The 16,757-nt window shown below is 47.8% G+C and overlaps 1 protein-coding gene across 4 annotated transcripts in view; it reads left to right on the top strand.

Moving 5' to 3' along the window:
• Nucleotides 1-16,757, top strand: part of dac (dachshund family transcription factor) — a 186,063-nt gene that overhangs the window by 63,735 nt on the left and 105,571 nt on the right. For 3 of the 4 annotated variants that reach the window (XM_011649960.2, XM_011649959.2, XM_011649957.2), the window contains exon 2: nucleotides 11,405-11,553. In XM_011649960.2, the coding sequence (XP_011648262.2) occupies nucleotides 11,405-11,553 (149 nt within the window). The remainder of the gene's footprint in view (nucleotides 1-11,404; nucleotides 11,554-16,757) is intronic. The other variant, XM_011649958.2, reaches the window with a different exon arrangement.

Below are 16,757 nucleotides of genomic sequence, written 5' to 3'. Positions count from 1 at the left end.
GTAACAACGCGCGCGCGCGCGCGCGCGGTGCACACGCTCGCGTTCCGCTACGTCGTCGTAAATCAAGTCCTCTCGCGGTGGACGCGCGTTAATAAGAGAGGAGAACGCCAGGAACGCGGCAGCGCAAAAAAGCAGAACCGCACGGACGGAGGAGACGTTTCGTTTCCGCTTCGCGTCGCGCGGCCGTTGTATCAATCGCGTGTGCGCGATTCTGCGCCGCGGGAAAACGACTGCGCGCGAATTTTTTTTTTTTTTTGTTACACATTTGTTTTTGATGGAGGACAAACGTGTTTAATTTTTGGGCCCGGCCAAGCCGAGCTGTACTAATCATAATAATTATGTCGTTTCGACTCGCGTCGGTTGAAGGTTAGCGACACTCCCGATGATGGCGTTCCTTTTATTGGCAATAATTTCTCCCTCGAGGAGATATCTCGCGATCGATCCCAGATATCAACTTGTGAAATTTATCGTCGGAGAACGCTCCCTTTGGAAACGAATGATTACTAATGCGCCGCGAAGTCGACGAGAAGAGGAAATGCGGGCAGGTGCGGCGCGGTAATTGCAAACGTTTGATATTTAATTACAATTTGCCCGCGCGTGCTGGCAGCGAAGCCTCTCGACGTTCCGTCCGATGGGATCTCTCTTTGGAAACAAAATATAATTCCCCAATTACTCCAGCGGTTCGCGAGCGCGACGTCCTTTGAGTTATGGATCCCTTAACTTAATTACGTTATTAATTATCGCGCTTAAACGCGGAAGACCGCTCGAGTCGCTCGGCGAGCATTCCGCGCGTGGTCGAAGCCGATTAGGCGTCTCTCGTCTACGCGGCGCGGAAGGTCTTGAAAGGAGATGATTTTTTGCTGTTTAAAACGTGTGCCCGCGAGTGCGTTTTACAGCGCAATAAAATCAATCGCGTTACGCGATAACGCGCGTATAATTCACTCGGGATATCCGTGCTCTGCGCGCGCGCGCGCGCGCGCGCATACCAATAATCATCGATTTTTACGCGGCGAGAGAGATTTATGCATCAACAGTTTTCTCTCTTACGCAAATATCGGATCGCCGAAGGACGTTACGACTATTGGGTACAACGGTAATAGGCGAGCGTTTGTCGTTAATTGACGATAATTGGAGGATTATTCCGTCTTGGACTAAACGATCGCGCACGATTACTCGTCCGAATGCGCGCTCGCGCGAGGAATGTTACCGAGTTTCCGCGATGATTCTATGATTTAACGACTTAATAAAGCCGCACGAATAACGAGGCGAGGGGTGAGAGAAGAAAGAAGACCGATCAGGCCCGAGGAGAAAGATCGGGCCTTTCTCGACGGAGCGGTATGAATCTGCCATCGGCGTGAGTTTATGCATCACGTACATACACACCACACACACACACACACACACACACACACACACACACACACACACACACACAGAGCTATGTCTATTTCATCCTTGCTGACAATTCATCGTCCTGCCGCTTATTATTTCGATATGACAGTCGGACATACTTGTAGCCGTCATAAAAGCCAGACTAGAGCAGTGAAGGTGGAAGAAAAAAAAAACGAATCTGAAGACAGGGAATCGGCAAGGGTGTATATCTGCAAGGTATATTGGCTTATAACGTGTTAGTGTGAGAGTTGCAGCCGTGTCGGTCCGCTTTATTATTTATTCCGCCGCGACTCGTAAAAAAAGCCCGAGCCGCGGATTTATCGTGGATTTATCGTGAAAATATTGAAATGAGAGACACTGGGGCCGGGGGTCCCACCGGGAGAGAGAAAAAGAAAAACCGTAGCCACCTTTCCCTTTCACTCTATGTTAACACACACACACACACACACACACACACACACAAAAGTCACTCACCCCCGCACAATCCCTCACCCCACTCACACCCGGGCGCCCATCGTCCGACAAAAAGCTGACCACCGCAGTCGCTTTACGAGCCGATATATTTTATTCGAGGTAAGCACCGTCCTCTCTGGCACTTACACCTTCACCCCCTGTCTGCCCTGCTCCCCGCACCCGTCTCTCCGTCGCGCTGAGCTAGTCGCGATTCTTCGCATTCGCGAGGGACTTAACAACAAGATCAGACTTTCGATCCGCCGACATATCATCGTCGATCGTTCAAGTGGAATTTTTATCGCAGATTGTTTGAAGTTGCTTTACTAACGCGTTCTCGCACGTCGGTCGGACTAAGCGGAATTAAATTTCGGCGCGTCTTAGATTTCGACGCGCGGAGATTTCGATTGTTATTGTGCCGAAACCGAATCAAAGTTTCCGCAACGCGAACGCGACCGCGTCGTTGCCCTCTCCTTCGAGGATAATCCGCGGCCCAAATTGGCAGGATTACTCCCGTCGAAGACTGGGCTACGTCCTCGAGATTGCCGGGATTACGCGGCTGTAACGCACGTCGCATGGGTAAGGTCGCGCCCGCCACGTGCAAATACAGGTATTATCGGGTATTATGCCGAGTACGTGTCGTGTGCGTGAAGGAATAACGTCGTAGTCGTCGTAATCGTCGTCGTCGTCGTCGTCGTCGTAGTCGTCGTCTCATGGATCGCGCCGAGTGGATTTGCCACCGAAATCGTTCTGAGGGAGGAAGAGAACCACTCTTCGCGCTGGTATTAAAGGAGAGATATTTCGATCAACGAAGAAGTAATTCGAATTAGAAGTAATGCCAGAATAAATTCTGGCTCCGAAAAACGCGTCATGTTTCGAGATGGCAAGATCTCTGCATCCTGCTGTTACAGATACGAATTATATTTTTAGGTTCGCACGAGGAACCGTTGTTCGTTCGTCGTTTCCGGAAATGATCATCGCGTGTTCTACGAAGAAAAATGTTATATCTGATACGAGAGTCTGTCGGTCAGTAATAAATATATTTTACACCTTTGCGAGGGGCTCTGAAATTGAAATTGATTCATCGATCATGCCTGAAGGTAGATGTGTAATCATATTTGTCGTTAACGCTGACGTCGACACCCATGTGGTTCCACATGTGTTCATGGTCTCCTATAATTTTTTTTATATATATCGTTGATTAAATCCCGCTGAGCAAATATATTTCTTTAATCTCGATATAAAACACTCAGAGGAAAGAACAGAAAAAGTTATCATGATAATTCACGTGATACAATTTTTAAATAATTTCGTATGCAGTTTATTTATTGATAAAATAACATTTTAGTCCGTACGGTACAAGAAAACATAGACATTATCTCTTTTCCAAAAATACAAGCATCAGCGAGATCTTAAAACACAAATAAGTAGGCCACGTCGAAATCATAATGTTCCCCAACGCGGCACGACATAAAAATTAAAATTAGAGCCCGAAAGACGATAAGAGGAAACAAGAGAGAGAGAGAGAGAGAGAGAGAGAAGGAAAAGACGCGCACCCCAGCGAATATTATGCAAAGCTACGAGCAATAAAAATAACATATTGCGACCGAGAGAGGCATAAGTTTTAATCCAATATTACTAAGATAAGTCCCGAGCCCCGCCAGAGAGAAAAAGATTTCTTTTGTGTAACGCACCCCAGCGTTACATTGTGGTTATTAGAAAGTGCTCCTTCTCTCTCTTTCTATATTCGACGTAACGCCGAGGGGAGCTTCCTTCGTTACTCCGCTTTCGCGTAACGGCGTAAGGATGCATAAAATCATTCGCGAGCCATATCATACGCGCACGCCTCTCTATTTCCACTTGTCTTTCTGTTTTACTGGGAAACTCTTGGATTTGAATGCTAATTCGCGCACGGTAATTGGCAAGCGCGAAGGATTGATAGCGGTATATTTCATTACGTTATCCGACCGCAATCGTAACGGCAAATCGACTGGCGAACGGGTTTGCCTTAATATTGTTCTGCCACGTCTATAATCAATCGATTTTTTATAATCAAACGGTAAGTCGTTTATTAAACTGAAACTGGAAATCACGAACGTGACGTAATGCCGGATATAATATATCGATATGTCGTTTAATCGTGCGACATGTAAGAACGCGTAGAGAAACAGTGCCCGGCCCTGTCATAGTCGCGCTCGTTCGCCCTGTTTTGCCCATTTCCCGCTCGATGCACAAAATCGGACAAATCCAATCTGACTAACGGTGTCGCGCGAGGGGGCGGAGGCGAGCGAAAGGGAAGAACCCGTCGGCGGAAACGGAGAGATAGGCGCGCGAAATCGAAGGGCGAGCATTACGCGCGGGACTCGTAAAAATTTATAATTTGGAAAATATCGCGCGCGGTACGACGCCCGGCGGCTGCCGATTTTCGTTCGGCGTAGCGACCGAGTTTATAAAGCGGCAAATCGAAGGACCAGACCGTGAGAGGTGTCGGCGGAGGGGTAAAAGGGAGGACGACGGCGACGATAACGGCGAAAGACTTTTGACGAAAATTGAAGTCGTTGTTATGACGGGAATTGCGCGCGACGAGGCTTTACGAGGGGACGCTTTCGTCGGCGCTCTCGCAAGTTCCGAAAAAAAGACAGAGCGCAAGAGGATAAGAGAAAGAGAGAGAGAGAGTGAGAGAGAGAGAGAAAACTCATGGGGAATCGGCAGGCTGGAAAACGAAGAAGCAGGGACACGCGGAAGAGAATCGAAGAGCGCGCGAAAGACAATAATTCGGGAATGGCCGTGCCGTATAATATTGGTAACAGTGGTTTTCAAAATTATGATCATTCCAAGGAAATCGGGATTTTTGCATTTTTTGCAAAATTGGAGCGCACGAATATTTAAAACTCGCAAAACTGCTTCGAATTAGTCAGACAATTCTTTACGTTGCATTTTTTTTTCATTTGCTACAGATTTCAATGCTTCATTATTCTCAAGCCGACGTGTCATCGTGAAAATTTATGTCTATCATTCTTAAAAATTACCAGATATAAAAGCCAATTATGTAGCTTCCCCTAATAATACGCCGTCGACAAGCACCGATACTCGGTTACCAGTCGAATGTAAACGCTCTTAATGTCCGATGACTGTATCGCTTCGAACCAGATGTAAGGTCACACGAAACCTGACGCCGCAATATAGATCAAATACGGGGAACAGTATACGGAAAAATCGGGGTGGAACTCTATGAGCCATGACTGAATCGGCACTTTTGTGAGACGTAAGGTCACGTGGCAAGGAGTAAAGGAGCAAGCGACTCTCATCGATCCTCTATTTCGAACTCCTCGTCTCATCGATCCTGCTTCCGCTACGAACGGTCGCACGTTCAGAGAGACGGAGAGACAGAGAGAGAGAGAGAGAGAGAGAGAGAGAGAGAGAGAGGATTTAACAAAGTAAGAGACTCGGCGAGCTCTCTCGAATTCTCGAGTATTTCCTACTTGGGTTATTTTCCCATAACCCAACGCGGATGGCCCTTGTTTTCAGGACGCCTCGGAATATTTGGACGGCGCAAGACGGTAGCGGCAGGATGCGATAAGGCAATGGCGCCGTAATTCAAAGATAGCGTCGTGTTTGACCTCGGTATAGTGGCCTCTTTGTAGCTTTGTAGCCAGTCTCGCGAGAGACAAGACACGATATTTGCACTACGGTAGCTGGAAACAGGAAACCGCGGCAGCGAGGAGACACAGTTAGACAGTTAGCGTAGATCCATAAAAATCGCGTGCCGCTGTCCAGAAATCCTGACGGAGAGAGAGAAAGAAAGAGAGCCTCTATTCGAGCTTTTCTAGGAGGCGTTCCGAGTGTCATAAAAAATCTAAAAAAAAAAAAAAAAAAAAAAAAAAAAAAAAAAATCTGCGAAGGCGAGGATAATCACGAGCACTTGACTGTTCCGTAATGTGTCCATAAATAAATATCCTGGAAAAAAGGTATATGTGATTAGCGTAGAAGTGGCTGTTTTGTTCCCGCAGTTTCCGCGCGACGGACGATATCGTCGTCCTCGAAACATCCCACACACGCGTGAACGTTAGACGTATATGAGAGACGGCGGTGCAACCGCCGCCGTTGCAGCAACATCAGAGAGCATTTAATCCGGAATACCGAATGCGAGAGCATACCGGCAGCCCCCGAGCGATAGATTTGGGCAATGCGCGAGAACGGGGCTGCAACCCTCGGTCGGCCCGAAGTGCACCCTATCCCTCGGCGGGCCATTAATAATATACCCATATTGGACACAATTCACCTTGAAATTAACCGGCAGCCGATTGGTAAGCCTGGCCAAATTGACTTCGAAATTGACAATTTACGATCGCTCGCTCGCCCGCTCGCGCGCTCTTACTCGTCTGCCCGTTCGTTCGTTCGTTCGTTCGTTCTCTCTCTCTCTCTCTCTCGTCTCGTTTTACTCGTCTGAACTCTTTTCTAGTGAGCGCCAGGCAGCCGTGACTGCGTTGAATCCATCAAAATGCCATCGCATTCGCCATCGGGGCTCGTTACACCGGGAGATATGCTTATTAAATAGCAGTATTATTAATCGCTATCGCGATAAGCGTGTTAAATTTTAATATGTTGTACTATGTTGTTGATTTTTCAACTATTTCACATCGCGATATTATTCCTGAAATATTTCGCTGAAATGTAAATCTTTCTTTCTCCTCCGGGAGAGATCTCCTATCTTGACACAGGCAACTTCCCGTTGACAAGACACATTGACAGGAAGGAATTCTGTACGATGTGTATCGATTAAATGTGGTGTACACGTAGGATAGGGTCAGGATGGTACACGCACGCGATGTCGCTCGCATGACAACACCACGCATCCAGCCGCCCGCATCTTCTTGTCTTCTTCCGTTCTAGCACGCTCTCTTTGCCACCGTCAATTTCCATCCATCGCCCTGAAACGCAAAACACGAGTGGCAAATGTTTACACGAGTTGCAACGTAATCACTGTTTTGCCAATAACGAGCGAGCTTAGCGAAAATATACGGAGGAAAAAAAAAAAAATAGCCGAACCCAATTCAGCAACGTCAATGGTAACGCGATTCGAGAAAAGTAATTAACGCCGCCGTTCAAACGCCGCCATCCAATTTGTCGTGTGCCAAATTATTTCGCGGATGAAGAATGCACGCTGTTTTCTAATTGCGTATGCACGCTGCCTTGTTTCCAGGCATCGCGGATACGCGAATACGCGATATAAATTAATAGCCGTAATCGCGCGCGATTTATGGGAGAAACGATATTCATATCCGTTCCGATTTGTGTTCCGAAGTGAAGGAAGTTTTCGGCGACACACGCACAATGGAAGGGACCTCTCGCGCATCGATTTTAATGGGGAATTATGGTTGGGGGGGATTTATCGTAAGAGTTTATCGTAATGGGCGCAGGAGCTGTCAGGTGTGCCGCGGGAATCGCGAGAAAACGCTCACGTTAAATTACATCGAGGTCGATTGCGCGCGAAGCGGTGCCCGCGCTTTCCACGGAAGCGGCTGCCGCATAATTAAGACAATTAAGGTATCCGCGCTATAAATCACAACGCGCTCATCTACTTAAGGCTAATATCGGATCGGCAATCTAAGCGAGTACCACTTCCACATACGGTTAAATACATGCTCGATTCCCGTTCCACCGTGCCGGGCGATCGCATCATTTTTTTCCGCTCGATTTCGCGAATTCCGTTCGCTCGGTATGTATTAAGACGCGCGGGCGAATTCCACCTGCGTCTCGCCACGCCGCCCCCTGCTCCCCGCTCCCCGCTCTCCGCTCCGCCCTCCCGCTCACTCGATGCTGGATCGGACGCCCGACACCTTTCCAGCAAAATTCGAATCGTCGAATTCGATTCGATCGATTCAATTCGATCGGGCTCGCTTGCCGTTTTGTTGCCGTCGAGTTTTTTGCCGCTTTACAACACACGCGGTATGACTACGCCGGATACGCATGGCGGAGCGAACGGTTGGAACGAACTAAAGACTTTTCGAAGTCGATAGATTGTTAAACGCCCCATCGCTTACGAAAGCCATGTAATTCCCCGCGAGTCGCGCCGCGCGATAGGTCTCTCTTCCTCTCTTTCTCCCTCCTACTTTTTTCCCCTCCCTCTCTTTCCCTCTTTCCACTTCTCTTTCGCGCGTTTCGTGTTGCCCTTTCTTTCTTTCCCTCGCGATCGCATTTCTGCCGCAATCCTTTCTTCCTTTACTCAAAGATCCGTCTGTCCTCTTCCCGCGAGGGGTAAGGGTAAGGGGAGGGGGGGGGGGCAGGCAGCGATCCGCTCTCCTCCACCGGAGGTGCAACGATCATTAGGGCGGGGAACGATCGGGATCGGGGCATAGCACCTGGCTCGATCATCGGCAACTCTTAATGCCCACACGCAATTCCCGAATGAGAACCCGGCCAAATACAATACAGAAGTGTGCGCGGCCGGATCTAATCGATCGATCGTACCGCGCCGCGAATAACGTACAAAACGATCGTTTGGGCGATAATTTCCAGCCGTCTAACCGTTTCGGCCACTCGGGAACACGACTACATGATGCGACTACACTCGCTTACAAACCGGGCACGGCGGACGTCCGTATTATTTTCGGTGCCGTGTATAAATCACGCGACACAAGAGTCGGACGGACGGACAGACGGACAGACGATCGGACGGACGGTCGGCTCGGGAAGCCGCGAAGTCTTCGATCTCCGATCGTTCATTACGATTACGCCGCTCTAATTGCGGCCTACTCGTGTGTACATAATTTGCACGAGATACGCCGGCACTCGTAAATACTTCCACGATCGTCTTCGCGGAGACATCTCTCGAGGACAACGTCCCGGGAAGGAAGACGGCCCGTATAATTATCTGGAACCTTCTGGCAACAGCATTGAATTTAAACTACTTTGTTAATAATTACTTACGATCCGGGGGATACAAGGACGAGCTGCTCGAGCAAGCTGCTCGCGCACATCTCTCGGAGAGAAGTCTTTCGAAAATTTTTTTTCTCACAAAACGTCAATCTCCTTCTGATTATAATCGTATATATTATTCTCGTAATGAAAATTAGTGTTCTTTATCGAAATAGTTATAATCGACATAACGTAATCTACCGATTTGATTTCCATTCGCCCCAGTAAGACGGATCATTTTCCACGGTTTGAAAATTGAACGAACGGTAGCGCGGCCGTTGTTGCAACATTATTAGCGATCTCTTGATCCCTTGGCCAACAGTCTGGTCCACGCCCTTCTTGTCGTTGCCCCGCCATTGTTTCGCCGCATAATGCAGGAGATATTACGTAAATATCTTACTCGCTAGCGGGAGAAAACTCGTTTGGAGATACAGATGGAATATATTGCATGCGGAAGGGAGTGTGTTCGAATCATATCTTTCAATCTTTATCAACGGAAAGAGTAAATTGTTTCTTTTCCTTTTTGTGAATGCGTCGCGGTCCTTGGATTGGATAAATATATCGTTTCATCCACGGTTTCAGCTCACGTTAGATCTCGGATCGTCAAAGAAAAAGATCTCAACTCGTACTCCTCGCGCCGATCGGCGCCTCGTCTTATTTCGCTGATCGCGCGGCACGCAAACAAATGCGCATTATGCGAGGTTTAAGCGCTCAGAAAGTGCGCTCGTGTTTTCGGTGTAACCTGAAGCTAAGCGGTTTAAGAGATCAACGCCGTATAAACCGGCCGTCTGAGAATCGTCTGGGGATCCCGCGTGCGTGAGAGGCGGCAGTGAAAAAGGGATAGGGCGAGAGACAAGTAGCAAGGCGAAAAAGAACGTCGTAGAGAGAGAAAGAGAGAAAGAGGGGGAGAGAGAGAGAGAGAGAGAGAGAGGAGGGGGGGGGCGAAAGAAGAGGAGGAGGAAGGCCGAAAACGCGAAGAGGTGGGAGTGAGATACCGATGAGGAGATGAGGAAGATTCTGGGCAACGAAGAGGCAAAGTGAGAAGGCAAGGCAGAAAGACGGGATGAAAAATTAGATTTACAAATCTGTCTTGACTACTATGAGATTGCTCGCTTACCGGTTAGTGGTGCTCAGCCGTCGTCTCGTTATTCCCCTAACGATTCTACCCCGCGAATAATATACGGTCGTGCGAAGGCAGTACGTAATTAAGAAAACGATCCCGAGTCTCTCTGGAAACGCGCCACGATTATCTTCGGCGTGCTGATTCGGTTGAAGGTGTTCGAAGACGAAAGTCGTTCGTTTATGCGGATATGTATTGTGATTAAATAGTTTGGGAATATCCGCGGACAGTTAGGTGCTATGTCGACAGTAAAGAAAGGTAACAAGTCCCGGATATTCCCTCGTTAAAGCAAAAGGCGGGCTCTGTATGTATATATCATGAGTGTACATTTTGTGTGTAGTGTTGTCGCGTAGTGTTGGCGTGAATGCATGCACGTGCACGTATGCGTGCGCGTGTGCGTGTGCGTGAGCGCCTCTCTGGCGCCTGCCGCCTATGAAAAATGAACCTCCCTCCCGGGCGCACCAGTATCATCGTCACTATCGTACAGATTGTTTCAACGGAGATCTTCCTCGTCTGCTTCGCCGCCGACAAAGCTCGAAAGGTGCCAGTGATGCTCATCAAAAGAAAAACGCCGGCCACTCGAGACAGGACTTGATCCTAAAGCACGAATCTCTAGAGGAGTAGGTTCGCGGGATCTTTCATGAAGACACAGAGCAATATTTATAAATAAATATTGTGGATATAATGAAAATTGTATGTGTAATCTCTTATAATTTAATTGTTTCTTCTATCAGTTGTATCAGCAATTAAATGTAATTATTTCGCCACGTATCTATCTTAAAGAAGGATTTTCAAGTAATTCCATTTGCATTTGCTGTAAGTATTCAATTACATGTATAATTTTATCTTGTGTGCTTTAAAAGATATTGCGCAAAATCTGACACCGCACATTTGTTAGTCAACAATGTGTATAGAGCGAGAGCCGCGTGTGTTATTTTGATGCGGATGATTTTCATTTTCCCTTAGTCACGTAAGAGTCCGCTCTCGAAACGTTCGCATGATCTACGTAGATTAGCCATGGTTTTCAAATTGATTTCTCGGCCAATGAGCCGGGTGTGTTTTTAATGGTTCGCGCGGCGCGGCTTCTTCTCTGGGATGCCTCTCCTCTCTCGGGTAATCTTGAAATCAGGACTCAAGATCCACTGGAAGTATTGCAAATAAGATGTATTCACAGAGGAAAGATCAGCGAGCGGTCGTTAAAAACGGTCGTTTCTACATACGTGCCGTGCCGCGTGGCAGTTTTCAGTCGGTTCGCAGCTCGCGGCTCGCTTCATAATCATTGATAATTCGCAGTTGCGATATTTCCCATTTCTCGCAATACCCAATCGGCCGGGACGATCTCGATCGCACTAATGAATCGAGAAACTTCACTTCCTTGGTTTCGCGCGAGGGCTGATATTTCCTCTCCTTAATCCTTTCAGCAGATAATCGGTCGCGATGAATATCGCGACCACGACGATCGGGGTAAGACATTACCTCGATGACAGGTGTCTCTAACCACAGTAACTCTCTCTCACTGTACAGCTCCAGGCCAGGAAGACCCCCAAAGCGAGCTTCCGTTGGGCTGAGCCTCGCGGCCAGCCACCTAGCCGCGGCGGCCGGCCATCATCCGCAACATTCCCTGAAGAAGCACAGAATGGACAACGGCGATTATTACGAGAACGGACACCTCGGTGAGTACCCAGCATTTTATTTTATGTTAAAACAATTTGCATAAAGTTACCTTTCAATCAACCCCTTAAACTCGGGAATGTTTATTATCGGAAGAGTGATAGTAAGATCATTATATCATCGCTTTAATTTAATGTACTTTTCGAATGATAAAAAAAAATGGTAAATCTGAAAGTTCTCGATTTCCGATGGAGATTTCTGGCGGATGGATCTAGACGCATAACACACAACACAAAACGGTTGAGCGTGTGGTTATGCCAAATAGAGCACGTACGTGCAAATAGACGTACGTAGCGAGGGCCACGCGCTTGATTACTGCCATCCGTATATACGCTCTGGCATACGGTGACCCTACCGATCAATTAATTAGGGGAATCAAACACACTTGGAGTGAGCAAATTAACTGCGACTGCATCGTCGTGTTGCGGCCTGCGGTGGCGGTCGCCGATGCTCGGGATATCGTACGATCCCTTTACGTACGCAAATGGCACTCGCGCTGTCTTCGCATTCCCCACGCCTGGATTCCGATCCAGGAAGTGGTTCCCCGATTCCGCCGGTCTCGATTTATCCCCGGCCGTGTGGCGGCGCCGCGTCGTTTATGGCTTTACACATTCGCCACGCGCTGTATGGCCATCGCCATATCCAATCAATCATTAACAATCGGATATTTCATAAATTATTAATATTTAGTATTATTAATAACGGAACGCGATTAATAATGTTATAATCTCGCACGATTTCGTTTATCCTTGCGCGATATTCATCGCTCGCTGTGAACATCCGGAAGATCGATAAACGCGCATACAATATTCATTGGTTTATTTGCGCGGACTCTTTGTGCTCTTCGATAGCGCTTTGAAGGGTGTCCGTTGGGATGCGCTTATTTCGCAGATATTATATTATCATCGGGGGACACAGAGAGAGAAAGAGAGGGAGAGAGAGAGAGAGAGAGAGAGAGAGAGAGAGAGAGACAGAGAGAGAAACGGGGACGTTATTGCCGTCAACGCCGAGAGAAGGAAATCGTTAAATCACGTCATACGGCGGCGGCGTCGATCGACGTTCGGAAATTGTTTAAGCAAATAATCGCGAACACGCCGGCCGATCAATTTTACGGGCAAATACGTTTCACGGTGCAACGTTAATGAATTAATGCCGCGGCGCGTTCGCGCGGGTCCGCGCCTGCAGCCAGCCGCGCTCGTTCTCTCGCGCGTTCGTCGGGGTAAACGTTGAAACGGCCGGCAATTAATTACGGCCGCGCGGTAATTGTATAATTGTTTTACGATTGGAGCCGGCCTCCTCCTCCCCCCCTGCTCTCGCCTCTCGTCGCGACCGTATCCAGATATTGCGCTCGATCTGCTCGCCCAAAATACATACGATCGGTACATTATGAACGCCGTTCCTGAGGGGACGAAAAACGCGTCTGAGAAATAAGGGATGCGGGTGAGAGGGTGGGGGGGGGGGGTATGTGTCACGTGGACATTCGGAATTCTTTTTTTCTCTTTTCGCGATCTCGGCCGGTGAAACGCGCGTGACGCTTTCCATAACGCAATTAATAAACAAGCGAGATCCGATCGCGATAGCGGGCGCGAAACACGCGTTTTGGAAGCGCGACGCACAATGGATCCGGCTCGTGTGAGAGTGTGTATCGTCGCTCGATACGCATTTACATTGTCTCCATAAAATTAAAACGAGAGAAAAAATTTCCCGATAGACCGGAAATAGAGAACGAAGGAAAAGATTCTGCGTTTAACCGCGTGAGCATCGTGACGAGTCGAATCGCGAGTTTTACCGAGTTTACGTCCATATTGTCGATCGGATTGTAAGACGACGCGAGTCGTCTGTCAATTTGCAGAAATTGAAATAGCTAAACGGGGGATTCTAATCGTTCGACGCATCGATCGCGGAGGTATCATTAATCAAATTGACCCGGCGTAATTTATATTACGTGATCTAATGCATATCGAATTGTTTATTAGCGCGCGAACTAAGTCAATTATCCGGTCGGTCTGGGCGTTTGGGCGAATGTGTAACGAGCATCGGCTCGAATACGACCGAATTTAATGTCAATAAATTTCCGTTCTTTTCTTCGTTCGAAACATCTAGATGTAACGCGTTCGCGCGCAGTGTCCGCGCGCGGTCGAACAATGAACTCGATTCATCGGCGACGCTCGCCCGTTATAACTAATGCATTACGACGACGGGCGTAATCGTTCGGTCGTTTAACGGATAGAGACGTCTCGGTGGTGGTATGCGCAAATTTCGGGTAGCTGCTCTCGAAGAGCATGCGACATGCATACACGTGCGGAAAAGAGGGTGGGAGAGAGGGAGAAGGGAGGATGGGAAGCGTGTCGCCCTCGTTGGGTGGCTGGATGGGTGGTGGTTGGTTGGTCGGTCGGGTGGATGGGGGGAGGGGTGGGGGTTCGGCCGAACGAGCCGCGGCTTGAAACGATGGTGTACTGCCAAGCGAATGCTCATAAAAGCATTGATTAACTGTTGGCGGTCGTAGGTCAGCCGGCACACGGCTGGCCCGTGTACCAATAAAACCTGGCTAATAGTGGCCCGACATCGCTTCAATATCATGCGTCGACCATCCCAAACGTTGCCGCGCGTTGTCGCGCCCGCGACAATTTTCATTGCTCAAAAACAGCGGCGTAAAAGTCGTTCACCGGCGGTCAAGGTGCAGCTCGCTCCCGATGAAGCCGAAATACGCGCTTCTCGAAACGGCCAATTAGATGATACTTCGAATTGGAACGTCGGCGAAACGAATGTTTTCTAGAGGCTCGTAAACCCCGAGGAAACGTCCAAGGACACGTGCATCTACTTCTACTGTTAGCTCGAAGATGCGATCCGGCATGCTCGTAGAAGTTGCCTTACGCATTTCCGGGAGTCGCGCATCTACAAGATTTTAATTGCTGCCGGCGCGCATGAGTACTTAATGAGCAGTTATGTTTTGTTGATGGTTTGATAGGGAGAATAGATTACTATGAACGGGTATCTCTCTTTTGATGACGGCGTTACTTGTATATTCATAATTAGATATTATCAATGGTTGGTGGAGGACTTAATAACTGGCGTTATTGCTAATTTGCTTAGTAATTACGAGTTAATGTTTAAAATAGTCGTGATTATGTAATTAAAACCGACCGTTTTTTTTATATGAAGTTGTAGTTTTGTGCTAATTCTTAAATTAAGTCCATCTTTAATGTAATATTTACGAACGCGGAGTGTGTTTTACATGCCAGAAAAGAAGAACTGAAATCGCCTTAGATATAGACGCGACGATCGAAGCATTAAATATCGGAAATAATTCATTACAAATTTATGTAAAAGTGTTAAGTAACTTATTACAAATTTATGGCCATTATCGAACGTATTCCGTGTGTTTGTGTAAGACTATATTCAGTCCTTCTAATCATCGAAGCCCACAAAGTTGCGGTCGATGATTCCAACCAAATAGCCGCGCAAGATAATTAACGAATTAGAGAAACGACAATTGCGAGACACGAGTGTGCGTATTTTGCGTTGACATTTTTTGTCGGTTATCCACATTTTACGGGAACACATATCGGAATTCGAGAGCCATTGAAATACTCTGGAATTTTCATTCCGCGGTCCGCAATTATATTCGCGCCGTCGAGATGTGAAATAATCACTATGGTGAACACATCAACGGTACCATTATCCATGTAGACTATGATCACGTTTCGTACTCGAGTGAAGTGATTTATTGAAATTGGCTCGTTAATAAATTATTGCGAGCGCGTGCTCAAGATTTTTATAGTCAACTCAAAAATGAGAGCGGAAGAAAAAAAAATAAAGGAGAGTTTCGAGAAATAATCTCGACGCTGATTCTATCATTTTTTGCCTTTACATCGAGCCAGAAACGTTTCGGTCGATTTTCTACCCCTCATCAGTTACAATCAAGGTTTACTATACTTTTTTTTTTTTGGCGACCAGAGCGATGTGGCTGCGCTTGATTGTTTTTTACGAGAGGAAACAAGCGGACGAGTGGCCGCGCACAATGCGACGAAAAAGCTGCCCACATCTCGACAGGGGCTGCGAAGGGAAACGTAAGAAGGCGCCGCGTTAATCGATGTAACAAAAGCACCGGCGTATGATGAAAGCCTCCTTCATTTTTGCAGTCCGTCTTTACCGCGCGCCGCGTGACCGTAAATCAATCGCGTCGAGAATTTTCGCGTTTCATCGGTTTTTGCATCGCGGGAGAAAGAGCCCGCGTATGACCGGCGCCGCAAATGAAGACATCAACGAGAGAGGGCAAAAAAGTCAAGTGGTCGTGGTCATGCGCACGCGACGGAAATAAAAAGAGAGAGAGAGAGAGAGAGAGACTACGAGATTTTATAGTATATGAAAGATGAAAGGAGAAAAAAAATGTTATTAATAAATGTTATAATAAATTATTGATATACACTTTTATATCCGTGCTTCCCGCGATCACGTGTCGCAGGGATACGTTTGCGTGAATGCGAAGGGGAACGTTCTCGCTCGAGTCTCATCTCTGATTATGTCCCGCTTTCCTTCACGGCGCCGAGAATATGTGGCTGAAGTTGGCGGGAACGGCGTATCGCGGCACGTCGTAGAAACACGCCGGTCTCGTCGCGGGGGACGCGTTCGCGGGAACGTTTCGCACGACCTGTCGGTGCCGCGCGAGAAAATAAAGGAGCAGTCGGCGGACACGAGTGCGCACACGTGTGCACGTACACGCGTCGCGCGTAACGCACACCATGAAACCACGATGGTGGTGCCGGCCGTGTGCCAGAGGGCCGCGGCCATAAAATCCGTGCCGCCTCTCAAAGCCCTCGCGAGGCACGACGGAATTTTAGTACGACTTAATTACGACGGTCCTCGCGCTCTCCGCGCTGTCGTCCTTTTTATTCCATGAAAAGTCCCGCGGGCACATTTACGACGCTCCCGACGGATCCGCCCATCCGCCGTGAGTCTAGGATCCTCGGGAGATGTGCCTCGGACTCCGGTGGCTGCCGGCTGTTCGAAAATCATTACAGTGTATTTCTTGCGGATCTTAAGTCGCTCGTCGCCGCGCATTATTTATCGAGCGCTAAGAAATCTCTGGTTTTCGCATTTTAGAAAATTCTGTCTTTCGTGAAAAGATTGGAAGGAATTATTATTTTTTTTTTTTTTTTTTCACTTTGACGTATAGCACATTTTTAAAATGCTATATGTATTTAAT

The sequence above is a fragment of the Pogonomyrmex barbatus genome, unplaced genomic scaffold, assembly GCF_055798465.1.
Source record: "Pogonomyrmex barbatus isolate J1 unplaced genomic scaffold, ASM5579846v1 scaffold1, whole genome shotgun sequence".
In the NCBI taxonomy this organism is placed as follows: Eukaryota; Metazoa; Arthropoda; class Insecta; order Hymenoptera; family Formicidae; genus Pogonomyrmex; species Pogonomyrmex barbatus.
Note: the sequence above shows the minus strand (reverse complement) of the source record. Positions and strands in the feature narration are given on the sequence as shown.